The sequence below is a fragment of the Mobula birostris genome, chromosome 25, assembly GCF_030028105.1.
Source record: "Mobula birostris isolate sMobBir1 chromosome 25, sMobBir1.hap1, whole genome shotgun sequence".
Taxonomy (NCBI): Eukaryota; Metazoa; Chordata; class Chondrichthyes; order Myliobatiformes; family Myliobatidae; genus Mobula; species Mobula birostris.
This window is the reverse complement of record NC_092394.1, coordinates 46,787,770-46,808,977: the sequence shown is the minus strand read 5'-3', so window position 1 is coordinate 46,808,977 and position 21,208 is coordinate 46,787,770. Positions and strand designations below refer to the sequence as shown.

The 21,208-nt window shown below is 44.1% G+C and overlaps 1 protein-coding gene across 1 annotated transcript in view; it reads left to right on the top strand.

Annotated features, from left to right (window-relative positions):
- The window catches only part of LOC140187555 (cytochrome P450 2D3-like), a 61,200-nt gene that overhangs the window by 9,627 nt on the left and 30,365 nt on the right, over positions 1 to 21,208 (top strand). Inside the window, 3 exon segments of the mRNA XM_072242955.1 lie at positions 7,574 to 7,742; positions 11,426 to 11,578; positions 14,975 to 15,135. Coding sequence (XP_072099056.1) covers positions 7,574 to 7,742; positions 11,426 to 11,578; positions 14,975 to 15,135 — 483 coding nt within the window.

Below are 21,208 nucleotides of genomic sequence, written 5' to 3'. Positions count from 1 at the left end.
ACTGGATCCTCGATTTCCTCTCTTGTAAGCCTCTGTCATTTGAGATTGGCAACAACATCTCCACAATCACCATCGGCATTGGTGCACCACAAGGCTGTGTGCTTAGACCCCTTCTCCATTTTCCTTATACTTACAACTGTGAGGTTAAGTTTGCTGACAACACCACTGTTGTGGGCCAAGGTGGTGATGAATCAGCATATAGGAGGGAAGTTGAAAATCTGGTTGAATGGTGCCACAACAATAACCTCTCACTCAATGTCAGCAAAACCAAAGAGCTGATTATTGACCTCAGGAGGAGAAATCCGGAGACCCATGAGCCGGTCTTCAATAAGAGATCAGAAGTGGAGAGGGTCAGTAACTTTAAACTCCTCAGCAATATTATTTCAGAGGATCTGCCCTGAGTCCAACACATAGCGACCATTATAAAGAAGGCACGGCAGTGCCTTTACATTCTTAGAATTTTGCACAGATTTGGCATGTCATCTAAGACTTTTACGAACTTTTATAGATTGGCATTAAAGAGTATACTGACTGGTTGCTTCATGGCCTGGCATTGGAACCCCAATCTCTTTGAACAGAAAACCTACAAAATGTAGTGGATGCAGCCCAGTCCATCACAGTTAAAGCAACATCCATCCTCAAGGACCTCCACCACCCAGGCCATACTCTCTTCTCTCTGCTGCCATCAGGAAAGAGGCACAGCAGCCTCAAGTCTCACACCGCCAGGTTCAAGCACAGTTGTTACCCCTCAAGCATAAGGCTTTTGAACCAGAGGGGATAACTTCACTCACCCCAACACAGAACAGATTCCACAATCTATGGAGTCACTTTTGGAGAACTCTACATCTCGTATTCGTGATATTTATTGCTTATTTATTATTATTATTTTCTTTTTTGTATTTGCATATTTTGTCGCCTTTTGCAAATTGGTTGTTTGTTGTCTGTGATTTTCTCCGAGTTCAGATGCTGACGCTGCCTCAGGGGATTGCCCTGTGTAGGGGCCATTTCCCAAAGAGGAGAATCACTGTTCCTTTGAAGACCTTGCTGGTTTTTCTGATACTACTTCAGCTTTTTTTCAAGATTTGTGCAATGCACTTCGATTTGTTGTTACTTGTTATGGTGTCTTTTTACATGCTCTGTTAATGCAAGGACTTACTCTTTAAACTTAATATTTTTGCTTGTTCTGTTAACTTACATAATTAGTTTCCTGGCTTAGCACATGCATGTTTAAAGGCACATGTTTGATTTTGCAACTCAGCGTGTTCACGTTTCTTTAACCGCGATAAAACTGCCATCTCCATTCAGTTTAATCTCTTTCCCTCAGCCGTTCTCTGGAGCTTACCACGTTCCTTTTCAATATTGTCTAGCAGCCAAATTTCATCCTGATTCCTACATTAATCTTGTCAAAGTTAAATACTTTGTTCATGTAAGCACTTAAACACTCACTCATCTGTTCACACCTTAGAAATGAAGGTTCACTCTCCCTTTTTCTATAATAGCTTTCACTACTTTAACCATTCTCTTAATATTGTCATGCAGAACATTTAATTTGTGTTTGTGTTTACTGTCAGATTGGACAATCTGATGATAATTTCATTGCTACACCAGCAGTTTGTAACAATTTTAATTTTATTGATACTCTGCTGGCCTGTAACAGTTGTTGTTACACAGGACACATTAATTTGTACTTGCTTTTATTGTCAATGACCCGGCTGGTGGCGTAGTGGCATCAGTGCCGGACTTCAGGACGAAAGGTCCCGAGTTGGAATCCAGCCGGCTCCCCTGCAAGCTTTCCTTGATGATCTCTTTGGAAACTCATCCGGCAGAATGCAATGCTGTAACTTGCTTTGTACGCGGTTCCCCACTACATCAGAGAGGCGTGGAGGGAAATTGTCCACTAACCGGAGAAACTCTGGATGTGACGTACCTTTCCTTTCCTTTTTATTGTCAAATTGGATGATCTGATGATAATTTCATTGCCACATCACCAGTTTGTAACATTTTTAATTTTATTGATACTCGGCTGGCCTGTAACAATTGTTGTTCCACAGAACACATTAATTTGTGCTTGTTTTTTTATTACCAAATTGCAATCAAAATTTAATTTATTTGCATTTAGCTTTATAAGAATAGAGCAACATAAACTGTAATGGAGTTTGCCTTCAGTATTAAACTTCCTTTAGATGGTGTATTGAGGCAAGAATTAGTCGAATTCTCTGAACAATAGGAAAATAAGAAGCACGGTCTTACCGCTTATTAAATGTGTGCGCTAAAACTTAAACTTTCACCCGGGATTCTTCCATGTTCTTAAATATTCGCATCCACCCTGCTGACTATGCCAAGCTGTTGAATCCAAAGGCTATTCGGAAGCTAAGAATGAGCCATAAAACTTGTTGCTTATGATCATTTTATGAAGTTTTACAAGAGGAAAGAACAGAAAGGGAAATGTACGGCAAGGGACGAAAGAGAGCGATTAAACAGTAATGTGATTTTCTTACACCAGACTAGAACTAACAGAAATTCCATTAATAACAATCAACCAATAAGATAGCTAGATTCAGGCAATATGATGTCTGCCACTGAAACCAAGAAGTTTCCAGAAAAATATTGAGGCAACTGTAGCTCACTGAGTAATTACATGTATTCAGGTAATTATATACAATACAAACAATCATAATAAAGTTAAACAATAAAACTAACAATTCTACGCTTCAATCCACCATGGCCTTGTTAATGGCTTTGTCCACTATCTAAAGGACATCTTTGGATGCTGACCTGTGGGACTGCAGATTCTCTTGTCCATCTTTCCAGTACAGTTTGTTCCTCAGAACCAGCATTTCACAACACTAAACAAGCAAGTGGTGACGCAGGGTCTACCTGAAATCTAGCAATTCCTTTCTTCCCACAGGTGCAGCTCAACCCATCAAGTTATCCAGGTTCTTAGTTGCAATTGACATACAAAGGGTTAATTTCCCTTGAGCGTTAGAGGCTGAGAAGAGAGCTGATAGAAGTTTATAAAATTGAGAGGCATAGGTAAGGTAGTCAGTCAGAATTTTTCTCCCAGGGTAGACATGTCAAATATTAAAGGGCATAAACTTAACCTGAGAGGAGGAAAGTTTAAAGGAGATGTGCAGGCAGTGTTTTTTACACAGAGTGGAAAGTGCATGGGTTGAACTATCAGTGGTAGAGGTGGGAGCAAAGATGATGTTGGTGTTTACTGGGCTGTCAGACAGATGAATATGTAGGGAATGGGGTGGGGGTCGAATAGGGATCATGACAGAGGAGATTTAGTTTCATTGTTTGGCATGGCCAGTGTGGGCTGGAGAGTCTGTTCCTGGGCTGTACTGTTCTCTGTTGACTACTGTGGCACTGTTTTGTATCTGTCCATCCTGGTAATGTTCAGTCAGGTTCGTGGGTCTGGCAAGTGAGACAAAGCACTCACTGCAAATTGGCATATTAATTATTTATTTACAAACTGTAAAAATTCGACCAAACATTCGTATTCATCAAGTTACAGGCATACAAATCGGAATATTCAACAAACGCATGTACGTTCCACAAACATACTTAGTTAAAAGTACACACAGAGCCCACCTGTACTCACTAGAGTCCCGAAGGATGAGGGGTGACCTCACTGAAACCTATCAAATGGTTAAAGGCCTTGATAGAGTGGGTGTGGAGAAGATGTTTCCTAAGGTGTGAGAGTCTAAGATCAGAGGACACAGCCTCAGAATAGAAGGGCATTCTTTATCAACAGATTTGAGGAGGAATTTTTTTTTAGCCAGAGAGTGGTGAATCTATGGAATTCTTTGCCACAGGCAGCTGTGTAGGCCAAGCCTTTAAGTATATTTAAGGCAGAAGTTGATAGATTCTTGACTGGTCAGGGCAAAAAGGGATATGGAGAGAAGGCAGAGAGGCAAATTGGATAGCCATGATGAAATGGTGAAGGCCCATTATCTTATGATATCCTATATCTTATGGCCTTCCCAATGGTCATGTACCCAGGGTATTTGAAACTGAACACCAGGCAGTTATCCAATGGGAAAAATAGCTGCAGCTTCTAAACTAACCAATCACAATGGAAGCAACTTTTGACAATCAGAATAAGGCACAACCCCAAAAGGCACCCCACCCCTCTAAAGTTGCGAAAGCGATTATCTAAATTTCAGACTAGTATGACTCATGAACTCCCAACTAAGATATACATAAAACACAAGGGTACAATACCCAGTATTATAAACCCAATGGTCACTTCCTAGTATACTACAGTAGTCCACCAGCCTCCCTGTGCCCCAAAAAGCCACCAGCCCCACCCTGGAATGTAATAGCCAATAAGCCGGTCCCTCACTTAATTTTATACACTGACTCTGAGATATGGTCAGCCAGGTGAGTGATGTTACCCAACCTGTAAGGGATGTAGGTGCAGCTTCTTAACCAATGATAGTACAAGAGCCACCTTCCTTTGTGAGTAGGTAATCCAAGGCATCTGTTCCTGGGACAGTCTGACCGTACCGTGCTGAGAAAGGCTATCATTTGAAACATCCTTCCTTTGTAAAAGCCTTCTTACCGACCAACGTGGGCAAAGTGCTCATCCTGGGCACTGGGGTGGCATACATACAGCACCACCTATCAACTGCACCATGCTGTGGGAACCATAGGTAGGCTTTGGAACTCCGTACCTTGTAAGTGCATTCAGCTTCCAGCAAGTGCTCAGCTTCACAACACAATATGCAATAGACACAACCATCCCAGGATACTGTTCCTGCTCACACTTGCCATCCACCTTGCACCTTGTACCTGTACTCAACATAGTCACTGGCTATTTAGAAAACAAAAAGATGATAAGACTACAAGAACTGCTCCCCAAATGCTTAGTTCCCTCTAACATGTGGGCACCTCATATCTGGAATAAAGTTGCTCAAATTCAACTCAAATTTCATATGACCATTATGAAAAGTGAGTCATCCCTAAAACCAATTACAAAAAGACATGGGGAAACAAGCAACAAAGTAACAGATTAAGACACAGTAAACACGTAACAGATTAGAACACCAAACACAAAGCCCAGGTTGTACTCCTTTTAAAACTTTGTATGGAACTGCAAAATCTTAAACAGTTAATATCTCACCGAGAAACAGCACTTATCAGAGAACTAATAAGGAAAAAGCAACTGAGCGGGAACCAGCACATTCACAGAGTCTATTAAAGGCAAAGTCCACATACACACATGGAAACTGACGCATGTGCCCACATCTCTCATTTCTCCACATTCAAATTATTCACATTCTATTTACAGGGAAGGTGGATGCAGGATACCCTCCCTACAACAATGAGGCATGAATGTGCTAATCACCCCCTGATTTCCACTGCTTGTGAACGGATATCCTTTGCAGGGAACCCTGAATGGAATGCAAAGAATCTGGCAGAGGACAAAAGTATCCCTTAACTGTAGAAGACTTGAAGAATGACCCTTTCACCTCAACAATCTCTCTTTTTTGTGTTTCCATACAGAACTTCCTCCATGTTGCATAGGGGGTGGGAGTAGGAGCTCCATTTTCCTGCACCTCTGGAACCTCAGCTTTAAGCAGCTCTACAAACATTACAGGACATGCAGGATCCCCTACTCCCCATCTGACTTCCGTACCTGCCTACAGGCACCCACATCTACATACTCTAAACCATGTAATAACAGAATTGCTGTACGTATAGGATGACCGGCAGCTGGTGCTATTAAAGACAGCACTACCCCTTTTATTGGGAAAACTGCCTCTGTAACCATGTGTCTCACCATTCCAGAAGTTAATTCAATATCTTCTGTCGGGCTACCACTATCACAGTATATTTCTGTGATAACAGCCCACTGGCCTAGAACGTTAGCACCCTCCTCTGCTGTGCTCCACTCCGCTAGGGGTTTTGAGTTCCTTTCAGTAAGAGCGGGATACCAAAGTTTAACTGCTGGTGTTACCCAAATCCATGGTGATGCATTAGCCTCAGGGGAAGCAAGCAGTGTTCTCAGGGCATTATTGATCTCCTTAGGGAGATGATAGACTCCCTAAGGCACCTGTCTCTCTATTAGATAGGCTCATTATGGTACCCCCTCCATCCCATAACCTCAATAACCATGCAGCCAAAGGCTCCTTAGCCTTTTGTACCTATCCCCTAAACTTGCTAATTCTCGGAGGCCTGTTGTGTCAAAAGTGCCCATTGCACCATCCCCCACACATAGCTGAGCCTTCTGCCCCTCCTGAGGGGAAGAAGGTGCAGATTGATACCTCCCTCCATCCCCCTGCCTGGCCCGTACTGTTTTGGACACAAAAGGCAGAAGGTGATCATCTCAAGGATTAAATCAAGGGATCCTCTCTACTCTCTCTCCTTCATTTTCATCATCCAGCCAGATATCCACATCTCCCAGCCCCACAGTAGGATCATTGCCCCGTCTCAACATGGCTCGAGCCTTAGCGGGATCAGGTTCCCAACTGGGCCCTTTGAGCCATCGCTAAACTCTGTACTTTCATTAGCCGACAGGCTATCTGTATATCCATATCCTCTTAACTTTGTAGCCCTACTCTGAGCTGTTAATAGATTCGCTCAGAATAATACAGTGCTGACTGAGATCTTCCAATTCATTCTTAAGAGTCGCTATCGTTTTATACTGATGCCTTACAATTGCTGCAAACAGCCTGAAAGCATCTCTCCAGTTATCTTTTGGGAAAACCTGATGATTTAAGCATAGAAACAATGTGATCTCCCATTTCAACCTGAGTGAAATCTAACTGGTCTGACCAATCTACTGGCATTCCATAACCCATCAGTAAGTTAGTGAGACTTCTAAAACCTGCACTATTACCTGTCCACCCTGGGACTCTACATCACTGAAACAGAGGGTCCTCTGTTTCAAATAACCTCTTCAAGAAATGCATTTCTGCTCAAAAAGCCAGATCCTGCTCGCAGTGCCAAATGTAATGTTCAGTCAGGATCATGGGTCTGGCAAGTGATACAGAAAGCACTCTCTGCAAATAGGTATATTAATCACTTATTTACAAGCAGTAAAAAATCAACCAAATATGCATGTTTCCCATTCAGACACTACAAAGCTGAATATTCAACAAACACGTGTACATTCAACAACATTTTTAGCTAAAATTGCATGCAGAGCATAAGTTCCCAATGGTTATGTAGTCTTAAGCAAAGGAAGAAGAGAGCAAACCCCTTCGCTATTGTATACTCAGGATATTTGAAACTGGACACCAGGGACCTATGTAATGGGAAAAGCTTCTGCAGCTTCTAAACTAAACAATCACAATGGAAGCAACTTTTTGACAATCAGAAAAAAATCATGACCCCACAGGACAATCCAGGGGTGGATATCTGAATGTAGCAGTGGGAAAACAATGGTGAGAGGAATCTCCTGTTGCATTCAATGTTACAGGGGCCAGAGAGACAAGCTCCCTGGGGCCCAGCACCAACAGCCACAGGGATGCAGAATAAACAGGTGCTGGGTCTGACAGAGAGCTGAGTGATAGAGCTGCCTCTATTCGATGCTGCAGTAACGTCCTGGTGCTTTCTCTTTCAGCTGTGGAAGAAGTACGGCGATGTGGTGAGTTTAGAGTTTGGATGGACAAACCTGGTGGTGCTGAGTGGTTTCAAGACCCTGAAAGAGGCTCTGGTGAAGAAATCGGAAGATTTTGCAGACCGGCCATCCTTTCCGATTTATGAGAAGGTATTTCAGCAGAACAGGGAAGGTGAGTGTCAACTGGGCACCAGAGACTGTCCTGGGCACCAATGGGAGGGATTGAGAATCATTAGACATCAGGTTTCTGTGAATGATCATTGCACTGTGAACCACACAACCAGACTGGGGAGGAGGGTGAGACGTCATCACGTCCAAAGAAATTAGGTCAAAAGTATTCAGAAATACTAGAGACCAGTTCTCCCAAGATCTCTGTAACTGCATCTTAATGACAGACAAAAGGAGTCTCACTGGGTTGTTTTGATGATTTAATGTTCTGCATTGTATTGAACTGGCTCCTAAAACACTCTTTTATCTTTTATTTCTTTCTATATTCTATTCCTCAGCATGTTATGCATGTAGGATGACTTCAGCTGTTGTAAATTAGTTCCTTATCACCACAAGGTGTTTAGAATCTGTTCATGGTGACAAATTGAGAATTCTTCTTCATCAACCCAGAACTTTTTACATCAGCAGGTTGCTTACACTTGTGCACATTCCTCTTGCTGATGAATAAACTCTTCTTGGGCTTCCAGTCAGGTACAGGTATGGATTATACCCGACATTTCGATGACAACCTCTGCCGTCTTCTTTGTGCATGATGCTTGAGTAAGTCTCGACCGATGGTATTTAGACCCCTGTAGTCCATCCCTGCTGATTGGTTAGTCATCATCCAATCAAGTTTCCGCTCTCCCTCCTTTGTTTACAATCGAATTCCAGTTCTTACACCAATCTGATTACTATTTTATATCAGGAGAGTCTCCCTGCGGAAGTAAGATGATTATGCACGACGTTCCTATAGAATGGCTACAAGGTAAAGAAATTCAATTGGGCTCTACAAAGGGCTGATAGAAAAACCAGGAATCATAACAATGAGGGGTAACCCGTCTTTCTTCCCTATTTTTCCATGGTTTCTAGGAGGATCACCAGGATCCTGAAGAAATATTAAGTTAATAGCAGCCACAAACCCACTAGGAAGCTCATGTCACAGCTTATGCAGGTCAAAGATGATCTGAGACTCAAGTCAGCTGCTATTTACAGCAGGGGTCCCCAACCTGTGGAACGGTTTAATATTGACAATATTCTTGCGGACCGGCCGACCCCGGGAGGGGGCGCATGGTGAGGCTGCCAACGGACAAGAGTAGCAGTCAAATACATTGTGTTTACCCAGGGAAAGACTACAATGACCATGAAGCCTTGCACGGGCAACAATGCACATGCGTGACCTGCGCATGCATGTACCTGCCAATTTTTTTTCTGCAAATCATTTTTGGCCATTCTGTATGGGGGGGGGGGGGTGTTAATCACGACCGGAATATAGGTGATAAGTGGCTAATACACTCGATTTTGTTTCTAAAAGGGTTTATCTAACGAATTTAATATTAAACACACAACACATATTTTCCTCGCATGAATATAGTGATAAGTCAATTATGAGGGGAGGACAGGGGAGCTTGAAGTAAGTGTTGAATGAACTTCCAGTAGAAGTAACAGAAACAGACATTATCATTTAAAGAAAAATTGGATAGGTATATGGACAGGAAAGGAATGGAGGGTTATGGTCTGAGTGCAGGCCGGTGGGACTAGGTGAGAGTAGAGTTCGGCGCGGACTAGAAGGGCCGAGATGGCCTGTTTCTGTGCTGTAATTGTTATATGGTTATATAAGTAAGTCAATAGCATCATAACATTTTAAGTAACGTTTGGATATTAAACACACAGCACCTAGTTTCCCTGTATGAACATATAAAATCATTGCAACACACCAATATCGCTGAATCAGTGGGAACCCGGGGCTTGTTTTCCTGCAACAAGACGGTCCTATCGAGGGGTGATGGGAGACACTGATATACAAAGGGAGTTCCTTATGTCCGGTCTATTCCATGATTTAGTTTTCGTTGCATTCATTGCAGAAAAGCCTGCTTCGCAGCGATATGATGTTAGAAATGGAAGCGACGTTTTCAGTGCTTTCGTGGCTATCTCAGGAGTTTCAGCCTTGACTTTGATTCAGAATGCCGGCAGAGATGTTGTGTCAAACATACTTTTCAGCCCACCGTCATTTGCAAGCTTGAGGAGTTGATCTTCCCACGCTGACATGGATGATGCATGCGTAATGACATCGCGTGCGTTCAAGCTCAACAGGGCATGACAGGGAAGGAGGAAAGGTGCAGCTGACTCATATCACCAAATCATATAGTTTCCTCGCGGCCCAGTAGCACATGCTTTGCGGCCCGGTACCAATCCGCGGCCCAGTGGTTGAGGACCGCTGATTTACAGGATTCCCTGTGAATGTGGGGCAGTGTATATCAGCTAGACGGGATGCACGGTGGAAACCTGCATCAGGGAGCACAGGAGGTGTACCTATTTGGATTACCTGGAGAAATTGGCAGTAGCAGAACACTGCATTCACAATGGCCATAGGATTGACTTCAATGGCACAAAACTACTGTGACACGCCAATGGCTTTTGGGACCAGCTGGTAAAGGAAGCCATTGAACTAAAACTGGAGGGAAAGAATTTTAACAAAGATGAAGGTCTGAATTAAGAACTAGAAATCAATTGTAAACAAGGTAGGAGAGCAGAAATCTGATTGGATGAGGATCAACCAATCAGAAAGGATGGACGAGGGGGGTATAAATACCTTCAGCCTAGACACACCCAGGCATCATCCCCGAAGAAGAAGGCAGAGTTTGTCACTGAAATGTCAGTTATAATTGATACCTATACCCAGTTGGAAGCTAGAGAAGAGTTTGTTTGTCATAAGTGCCAGGAAAGAACTCAATCTTTGTTCATTCCTATCCCTATGCCACTGACAGTTCGTACTCCTTACATTCTGTGCTGACTGAGGTGAAATTATGTGATTCCTGAGTGATTCAGCCTTGTTAATGATAAATCAGTTATTGAAACACTGGGATGCTGGACTCACCTGATTTTGGTCTTTCTACCAGTTCACAATATTCATGAATATTTCTGAATGAGCATTGTAGAAAATAAAGCTGAATGGAAACAACAAACAATCTGATGGAGCAACGTAACAGATCAAGCAGCATCTCAGGAAGTGGAGGTGGAGGAATTGTCAATGTTTTGGTTTAAAACTCTACGATCAGGGCCCACGACATCGACTATTCCTTCTGCCCCCCCCCCCCGCCTTACAGATGCTGCTCAAGATGCTGAGTTTCTGCAGCAGATTGTGTGTTGCTCCAGATTCCAGCATTCCAGTGTAAGGTGAATGTAACACTGTGTGGGTTTTCTGTTGTCCATTTTGTTCTCTGCTGCTGGCATTTCAGTTAATGTTGTCTGTTTCACAATCACACTCCAAAGTCAAAAATCATGGAGTCAAATGGCACAGAAACAGGCCCTTCAGCCCATCATGACCATGCTGATCATCAAATACCCATCTATACCAATCCCATTTACTAGCATCTGACCTATTGCCTCCCATGCTTTGGTGAATCAAGTGTTCAGGTAGATAATTCTTAAATGTCTTGGGAACTTATTTCCACCACTCTATCAGGCAGGGCGTTTCGGGTTCCAAACATCATCTGTCTGAGAAGCTTTTCCTCAGATCCCATCTAAACTTCCTACCCCTTCACTATAAACTTTAAACTCCTGTCCTCTAGTTTTTGACTTCTCTACCATGGGGAAATGTTTCTTACCATCTGCTGTCTTAGCCCCTGATAATTCCCACTGTTCCTGCAGGTATCGTCTTTGCAAACTATGGGAACTGGTGGAGAGAACAGAGAAGATTCTCACTTTCCACACTGAGAAACTTTGGGCTTGGGAAGAAGTCGCTGGAGTTGCAAATTGTGGAGGAAGCAGAATTTTTGAGTAAAGAATTTGAAGAGGAGAAAGGTAACAAAGCAACTTTCTAAAGAACCAAGCGATGCCTTGACTGCTGTGGAAATGTAAACTATTTATTTATTCCAACACTGAAATCCACGAAGAATTTGGAAGGTTTGTCAATCTGGTAGGAAGAATGGAGAAAACCAAAGTAGAATAAAATATGTGGGAAAACAGGAAATATCGAAAATGCACAGCAAGTTAAGGAACACATGTAGGAAGAGAAACATTTGATATTTAATCTCTGAGACTCTTCATCAGAGCTGGGGAAGAGAGAAAATATGTTAGTTTTCTGTAGTGCAGAAGGTGAGGGAGGAATAGGTAGAACAGGAACTATCCCTGATAGGGAGAGACCAAATTAGTTAAAGTAACATTGGTTTGGATTTGTGTCCATGTGGGACTGGGGGACATGCCCAGAAAGGCCCAGTATTCAAATACAAATGACTGAGCCCAAATACCAACCGGCAGAAATGGCTATTTCTGGTACAGACAGAAAGAAGGAGTGAGATCGCTGAAGCTGGAGAAAGTGATATTGAAATTAGAAGGCTGCATTATGCTGAAACAGAAAATTAGGTGATATTTCTCACTGTTGAAACCATGCAGCAAGTCCAAGTGGGAATGGAATGGAGAATTAAAGTTCCAGGCAACAGGAAGCTCAGGGTGTCTAAGATTTTCATTGAATAAAGAATCACAATCAGAATCAGACTTATGATTATGAACTTAAATGACATGAAACCTGTTCTTTTGTACCAGCAGTACAGTGAAAAGGCAGAAAGTTACTATAACTTACATAAATAAATAAATAATGTGAAAATGGGATTAACAAGGTAACGTTCAGGGGCTCATCATCTGGAAAATATTAGGAGACACTGCTTTGAGTTGCCAGTGATTTGAGTCTACGTGGGTCTTGCTGGTTCTAATACTCAGTGAATGGAAAAGTTCTATTGTTTGGAATGAGGTTGAAGCAAGGATACAGTTCAGGTCACAAGGAACTAGGAAGCCACAGTCATTTAGCACTTTGGATGAGAATGAGCTGAAAAATAGAAATAATATTTGTGAAAGAACTTCTTTTTACAGGAAGGTGATGACGATGTTAGTGGGAGAAAGTCTATCAACAAGCTGGTCAAGGATGGCAATTTTTAGATGTCTCTTGATCCTGTAATGGATTTATAATGAGCTTGATCTCCTTAAACTAATTATCCACTTCTTATTCTTCAAAGTAAAAGAAAGAAAAAATCCCTCTTGGAAATGTGTAACGTGCACAGTGTGTTCTCATAAATTTGGCTTTTGGGGAGGGTGCTGTTCCAATTTGTCCCATGATGTCATCTTTCTTCAGATGCTTGGGAAGTACCTGAGACGATACAATGAACTGAGGGTGAAAGTGGGAGATTTGAGAAAATGGTCATTAGACAGCAGGGAAGTGAGCTTTGACACAAAGAAGTCAGGTGAGCTTACAGAGACACACAGCGCTTAGTGAAATGGAGATGCGGACAGGGAGGGATAAAATAATTCATGGTCTTACCGAATTTCTCTATCCCAACAGATGGATTCAGTAACCAATCATTAATTTTTCAAAGTCACTCTAATTCCAACTGAACCGTCTAACAGAAGGTTTAGAGATGGTTGAGAGATTGGTGACTTGAACAAACGGCATGTTCAGTTTGGGTTCAATTCATTAGTTCTGGAATGGTTCCAGAGGAATAGAAAATAGCAAATGTCACTTTACTGATTAAGAAGGGTGGGAGGGAAGAGACAGGAAATTAAAGGTCAATGTGCTTGATTCCAGTGGTTGGCAAGATGTTAGAGTCATTATTAAGGATGAGGTCTTGGGGCACTTGCAGGTACACAGTAATATAGACTGAAGGCAGTATGGTTTCCTTCAAGGGTAATCTTGCCTGACAAACATGTTGGAATTCTTTAAGAAAATAACAGGTAAGATAGACAAAGGAGCGTGCATGGTTGTTCACTTGAATTTTCAAAAGGCCTTTGACAAGGGACAGCACATAAGGTTGCTAAACAATATAAGATGGTATTACAGGGGAGGTTACTAGCATAACGTCAACATAGTATGCTCAAAGTGCTGGTGTTGGAATGTGTGCTAACACTTGCAGGCTGCCTCCAGCACATCCTCGGGTGTGCTGGTTGTTACCACAAGTGACTCATTTCACTGTTTGTTTTGTTGTAGACGTGATGTACGGACAGGAATTTTGAAATCATGCCTGACTGGCAGAAGGAAAACAGTGGGAATAACAGGGGCATTTTCTGACCGGCTGCCTGTGGATTAGCGGCATTCCACGGGGGGGCGGGGGTGGTGTTGGGTCCACTATTTTTCACGTTATACGCTTGTGATCTGGATGATAGCGTTGCTGGATTTGTGGCCATGTTCACAGGTGACCCAATGATATGTGGAGAGGCAGCCAGTGTTGAAGCAGGGAGTGTTCAGAAAGACTTGCACAGATGAGGGGAACAGCTAGAAAGTGCAGATGGAGCAATGGAGCAAAGTCTGTGCTCATGCACTTTGGTCGATGGAATGAAGGTGTGGACTATTTTGAAAACGGAGCACGCATTCAGAAATCAGAGGTGCCAAGGGGCTTGTGCGTCCTCGTACAAAGTTCCTTAAAGATTAATTTGCACTTTGGATCAGTGGCAAGGAAGGCAAATGTAATGTTAACACACATTTCAATTGACCAAAATATAAACGCAAGGAATAATGCTGAGGCTTTATAAGACATTGATTAGACCACAGTTGGAGTATTGTGAGCAGTTTTGGGCCCCTTATCTGAGAAAGGATCTGCTAGAATTGGAGAGGGTCCAGAGGAAGTTTATGAGAACGATCCTGGAAATGAAAGGTTTAACAATGAGAACTTTGATAGCTATGGACCTGTACTTGCTGGAATTTAAAAGAATGAGGGGAGAGGGTCTCGTTGAAACCTACCGAGCGTCCTAGTGTAAAGGCTTATATTGTGTGGATTAGTAGAGGATTTTTCCAACAGTTGGAAGTCCAAGTCCAGAGGGTACAATTATAAAAGAGAAGGATGTCCGTTTAGAACAAAGATGAGGAGGAAATTCTGTAGCCAGAACACAGCCGATCTGTGGAATTCATTGCCACAGATGGCTTTGGAGGCCAAGTCATTGGGTATATTTAAAGTGGAGTTTGATTAGTTACTTAATTAGTAAGGGCTTCAAAAGTTATGGGGAGAAGTCAGGAGAGTAGGGTTAAGGGAAAACAAATCAGTCCAGATTGAATGGTGCGGCAGACTCAATGTGTCAACTGGACTAATTCTGCTCCTGTGTCTTATGTTCCAGACATCAGTTACTGAATCTCTTAATACCATTGATATGTTTAACAAACAGTTTTTACTTACATCCCTACACTGGAACACTCACAGTTTGTCATTATTGTTTCAGAACTTGCGTTTGATCCACATTTCAAGATAAACAATGCCATCTCAAATATCATCTGCTCAATTGTCTTTAGATATCGCTTTGATTATCAAGATGAAAAATTCCTTCAATTTCTCCACGTCATTGAAGAAAGTTTCATCTTGGAGGGAGGATTTTGGGGTCAGGTGAGTTGGACTCAAGAGTTTGTAGATTTCAGAGAACTCAGTCAAATGCGAGGTTAGGGCTTGAGCTAGTAGGTGTTCACAATGTCACTTGTGGGAGAGACTCAAAGAAAAGGACGTGACTACAAGACAAGGGGGTGGAAACATCCACTTGAAACATCAGGAGAAAAACAGAGTTAATGATCAGGATTGGAGAAGTGAGAAAAGTGTGTTTTAATTTCAGAGAGAGGAAGGGATGGAGAGGGGACAGGAGAATGTCTACAGTAGGATGGGGACTAAGGTTGTTCTGGCATGAGTGACTCTCAAACCTATTGTAGGGTTTTGCCTTAAACCGTCAACGATTCCTTTACCCCTGCGGTTGCTGAGTTCCTCAAGCAGAATGCTTGTTGCTCCAGATCCTGGCATCTGCAGTCCTTGTATCTCCTGTTTACTTGTGTTGTGTTGTTTGGAGGAAATACCAGGAATATTTCAGACACCATGAAGGTGAAAAGACCAATCTTTTTCTACTATAAGCCTTCTTCATTTCTTAATATGCGATCAATTTAATCTCCACCTGCTTAACACATTGGAAAAATCCTTGGAAATCATTTAAAATGAGATAGAGGGAATGGCTGGATTGACACCTTATAGTTCGCACGTTCAGCCAGTCAAATATTTGATGTATTTTTGGTTCAAGTGTGATGTGGCAAGTGTTCCTGCCAGAGCTATCCAAGAACATCTGTCCAACATCAATAAAACACACTGACCATTTTCAAGCATTCCTCTTGACTCATACACTTTTCCTGCAAAACCCATTCACATGTCTTTTAAGTTTATCGTTGAGACTTTCTGTTACGTTTATATCCCTGGGCTGTAGACATTCTACATAAGAATCATTTAACCAACCCTTTTGTTCCTTCAGCTTTGTGTTTTGCATCAAAACCATTGAGGGGAGCTTTAATTTAATAGGCTTATCAAACTGTACCAAATTTACAACAGATTTTATTCCGAGACCCTTCATCAGGACTGACGAAGGGTCTCGGCCTGAAACGTCGACTGCACCTCTTCCTAGAGATGCTGCCTGGCCTGCTGCGTTCACCAGCAACTTTGATGTGTGTTGCTTGAATTTCCAGCATCTGCAGAATTCCTGTTGTTTACAGATTTTATTGATGCTCCTACATTTCTTACATATGACTTAAGTGAGTTCCAAACCACCTGAAACACCATCAGCCCAAAAGATGCCCCAACTTAACCAAGTCTTACAAGTTTTCATCAGATTCTCAGCTCAGGCTACCAGTCTACCTCAAGTTAACTGAGTAGTTCAAAACTTATCTGATCCCAGGATGAGACTTTCCGTTCCAGGACATCTCAAATGACCTCTTTCTTTAACGATTGTGGTTTCCCTTCTACCGTCATCAATGATGCCCTCACCTGCATCTCCTCCATTTCCCGCACTTTGGCCCTCACTCCATCCTCCCGGCACCACAACAGGGACAGAGATCCCTTTGTCCTCACCTACCAGCCCACCAGCCTCCGGATCCAGCACATTATCCTCCGCAACTTCCGCCACCTTTAACAGGACCCCACCACAAAGCACATCTTTCCCTCTCCACCCCTCTCTGCTTTCCGCAGGGATCAGTCCCTCTGCGACTCCCTTATCCACACGTCCCTCCCCACGGATCTCCCACCCGGCACTTACCCTGTAAGCGTAAGTGCTACACCTATCCCTACACCTCTCTTGCCACCACTCAGGGCCCCAAACAGACTTTCCAGGTGAGGCAACACTTCACTTGTGAGCCTCTTGGGGTCATCTATTGCATCTGGTGCTCCCAGTGCAGCCTCCTCTACATCGGTGAAACCTGACGCAGATTGGGGGACCGCTGCGTCGAGCACCTCCGCTCTGTCCGCCACAAAAGACAGGATCTCCAGTAGCCACCCACTTCAACTCTGCTTCCCATTCCCATTCAGATATGTCCATACATGGCCTCCTCTACTGCCATGATGAGGCTAAACTCAGGTTGGAGGAGCAACACCTCATATACCGTCTAGGTAGTCTCCAGCCCCTTGGTATGAACATAGAATTCTCCAACTTCTGATAATTCCCTCCCCCCTCCCTTCCTCTATCCCTATTTCACTCTGCCCCCTCCCCCAGCTGCCTATCACCTCCCCCATGGTTCCGCTTCCTTCTACTACCCATTGTTTTCCTGCCTATCACCTCCCTACTTCCCCTCCCCCACCCCTTTGTCTTTCAGATTACTGGTTTTTCAACTGAACCCACCAGCCTTCTACTTCCAACCCTCCCCCACCTTCTTTATAGGGCCTCTGCCCCTTCCCTCTTCAGTCCTGCCGAAAGGTTCCGGCCCAAAATATCGACTCATCATTTCCACGGATGCTGCCCGACCTGCTGAGTTCCTCCAGCGTGTTGTGAATGTTGCTTTGATCCCAGCACCTGCAGATTATTTTGTGTTTAGTTCAAAACTTCTTCCATTGCAGCCTTAATTGTCCAAGCTCTTTAACCTTGTTGTCCTCTGCTTTGGATGAGCTGCCTGACTGGACAATGAGGTCCACCTTTCCTCGTATTTTGCTTAGTATTTGTACATCTGTGTCTGGATGTCGCCAGGATGACCTTGGTCCCCACCTGACTGTAGGCATTCCTTCTTTTCTCTCCATCCCTCTCTCTCTTTGTAACTTAAGATACATTTCTCCAGGCCTAAAACATTAATCCTTTATCTCTCTGCCCTGATGTATCTAGTGTTACTGAATATTTCCAGCATTTCCTGCATCAATTTTTTGCTTCAGTTCCCAGTCATTTACATGTTACTGCTTCATGTAGATCTGAATTGTTCGGTTTTTGTCACTTAAATCCACCAGGGGGCGGGGGGGGACTTCCGCCTGCAGCTCAATGGAGTAATACATAAATTTTGCAGCTGCCTTTAATTCCTCCTTTTCCCCAGTCTAAACTTTGAATTGTTTAACTTTCATTTTTTGGATCTTGGAGGGAAATAGTTGTCATTATATCATATCCTTTAAGAAGTGGAAAGCAGCTTTTTGAACCCAGCAATGGAAAGGGAAAACCTTCGAAAAAATCAGAAGATATGCCTGTCTACGCTGAGCGTTTGGAACGTACGTTGATGGGTCTCGACAACAAAATTGACAATAACACTTCTGAGTTGAAGTCGTTCCGACAGAGTTTACAGACTATTGAGGAAAATATTGTTTCCTTGAATACTGAGTTTAAAGAATCGAAACGTCAAATTGTAGATATTTCAACCCATTTGGAACAGGCTCAATGCAAAATTGTCGATTTAGAGGCTAAGTTGCATTGAAATAATATCCGAATTGTGGGTCTTAGGGAAGGCGCTGAGAGTAGGAATTTATTGGACTATTTTGCCAATTTGTTTCAATCTCTGTTTCCGGGTATTCTATCTCAGCCTCCTAATATTGAAAGAGCTCACAAAATTTTCACTTTGTCAGATAAAGCTCGACCAATTTTAGTCAACTTTCTTCGCTTTAAAGTTAAAGACCAAATCATAAAATGTGCAAGGAAACAGAAAGTTTTTAAATTTAATGGTTCCAAGATCCGTATTTACGAAAATTATCCATGGGAAGTTATGGAACAATGGATCAAATTCACACCTGTCATGAAGATAGCATATGCAAAAGGACTTTTTCCATCATTTAGATATCCAGCGAGATTAAAATTATTTCCTAAAGATTCTACACCTCATGTCTTCTTGGATCCCCAAGCGGCATGGGACTTCGTCAATTATATTGTCGAATGGGCTGATGTATGAAGGATATTAGAGTTGCTGAATAATTTTCTGAAAGAAAACAGGCTTTGAAGATTTCTGTATGCTGAAGATATCCTTTGATCGATGGATTATTTAAAGAAGAGGTGAACTTCTTGGTTTGACTAAAGAATGACTTTTTTTGAAGTCTGTTTAGTATATGGAGTGAATTAATACAGTGGACAGATTGTTATCTGGTTTGGTTTTCTGTTTCTATCTTCCTTTTTCTTTATTAATTAAATGATAGTTTGTTTATAGTGTAGCGGTGTGCTACACACAGTGCTAGAATAACCACACGTAGTCGGTGAGTTAGAGTTGCGATGAAAGAGGTTTATTCAAACTTCGTGGCCTGCTTTTAAGCCTTCCCATTCCCACCCTCCCTGGGGCAGGACTGCTGTGGGGAATGCATATTCACAGACCCTTTCCATGCGCGGGATTTTCCCCCTGCTGGTGAAGATAGCCTGGCGCCCTTTTTGGGGCCAGCCCTCTGCCTGCACGCGCTGTTGTGAGCCGGTTCGTGGGTGCCAGAAAGTGGGTCGCCACATAACCCCCCCCCCCACAGAACCAGCGATATCTCCCCCAATGTCCACAGTCTGGATCGGCCTCTGTTGGGAGGTCTGTCCCTGCGCCGCGGTGCCTGAGCCTGGACCGGCTGCGCCAAGTCCACATGGGCCGGTATGAGTCGGTCCACTGTGAAAACCTCCTCTCTTCCCCCATTGTCCAGCACGAACGTGGACCCGTTGTCCCTGATCACCTTAAACAGCCCCTCGTAGGGCCGCTGTAGCGGTGCCCGGTGTCCGCCCCGTCGTACAAAAAGAAACTTACAGTTCTGCAGGTCTTTGGGTACGAAGGTCGGGTTCTGTCCGTGCTGTGAAGTGGGGATGGGGGCCAGGTTACCGAGCCTGACCCGTAGTCTGTCCAGGACTGCTGTGGGTTCTTCCTCTTGCCCCCTTGGGGCTGTTATGAACTGTCCTGGGACTACCAGGGGTGCGCCATACACCAACTCGGCCGATGAGGTGTGCAGATCCTCTTTGGGCACCGTGCGGGTTCCGAGCAGGACCCAGGGAAGTTCATCCACCCAGTTAGGCCCCTCCAGGTGGGCCATGAGAGCCGACTTCAGGTGACGGTGGAAACGCTCCACTAGTCCGTTCGACTGTGGGTGGTAGGCAGTTGTGTGGTTTAGCTGCGATCCTAAAAGGTTGGCCATAGCCGACCGCAGGCTGGAGGTGAACTGGGCGCCCCTGTCGGAGGTAATGTGGGCCGGTACCCCGAAGCGGGCTACCCAGGTTGCGATCAGTGCTTGGGCGCAGGATTCGGAGGTGGTGTCAGTGAGCCGGACGGCCTCTGGCCATCTGCTGAACCGGTCTATCATAGTTAGCAGGTACCGCGCTCCTCGTGACACTGACAGGAGCCCCACGATATCCACATGGATGTGGTCGAACCTCCGGTGGGTGGGTTCGAACTGCTGCGGCGGAGCCGTTTGGCACTGCATGCACGTTTTAGCCCATTCACTGACCTGTTTACGAAGCCATGCCACACGAACCTGTTGGCGACCAGCCGGACGGTTGTCCTGATGGAGGGGTGCGCTAAGTTGTGAATGGACTCGCAAACCCGCCGGTGCCAGGCTGCTGGGACGACGGGGCGGGGTTGGCTGGTAGCTACGTCACATAGTAGGGTCCTCTCACCTGGGCCTACGGGGAGGTCTTGGAGCTGCAAACCGGAGACTGCAGTCCTGTAACTGGGGATCTCAGCGTCTGCCTGCTGTGCCTCTGCCAGCGCTGCATAGTCCACCCCCTGGGACAGGGCCTGTATGGCAGGTCTGGATAGTGCGTCCGCCACGCCGTTGTCCTTTCCAGAGACATACCGGATGTCCGTCATGTACTCGGAGATGTAGGATAGATGTTGCTGCTGGCGGGACGACCAGGGGTCGCACACCTTCCTGAACGCAAAGGTAAGCGGTTTGTGGTCTGTGAACGCAGTGAAGGGCCTGCCTTCTAAGAAGTACCTGAAATGCCGGATTGCCAGGTATAGTGCCAATAGCTCCCGGTCGAAAGCACTGTACTTGAGATCAGGTGGTCGTAGGTGTTTGCTGAAGAACGCCAGGGGTTGCTAGCGACCCTCGATGAGTTGTTCCAGCACTCCATCGACTGCTGTGTTGGATGCGTCCATCATGAGGGCAGTAGGAACGTCCGTTCTGGGGTTCACTAGCATCGCGGCGTTTGCCAAGGCTTCTTTGGTTTTAACGAAAGCGGTTACGGCCTCCTCGTCCCAGCTAATGTCCTTGCCCTTACCCAACATTAGAGTGAACA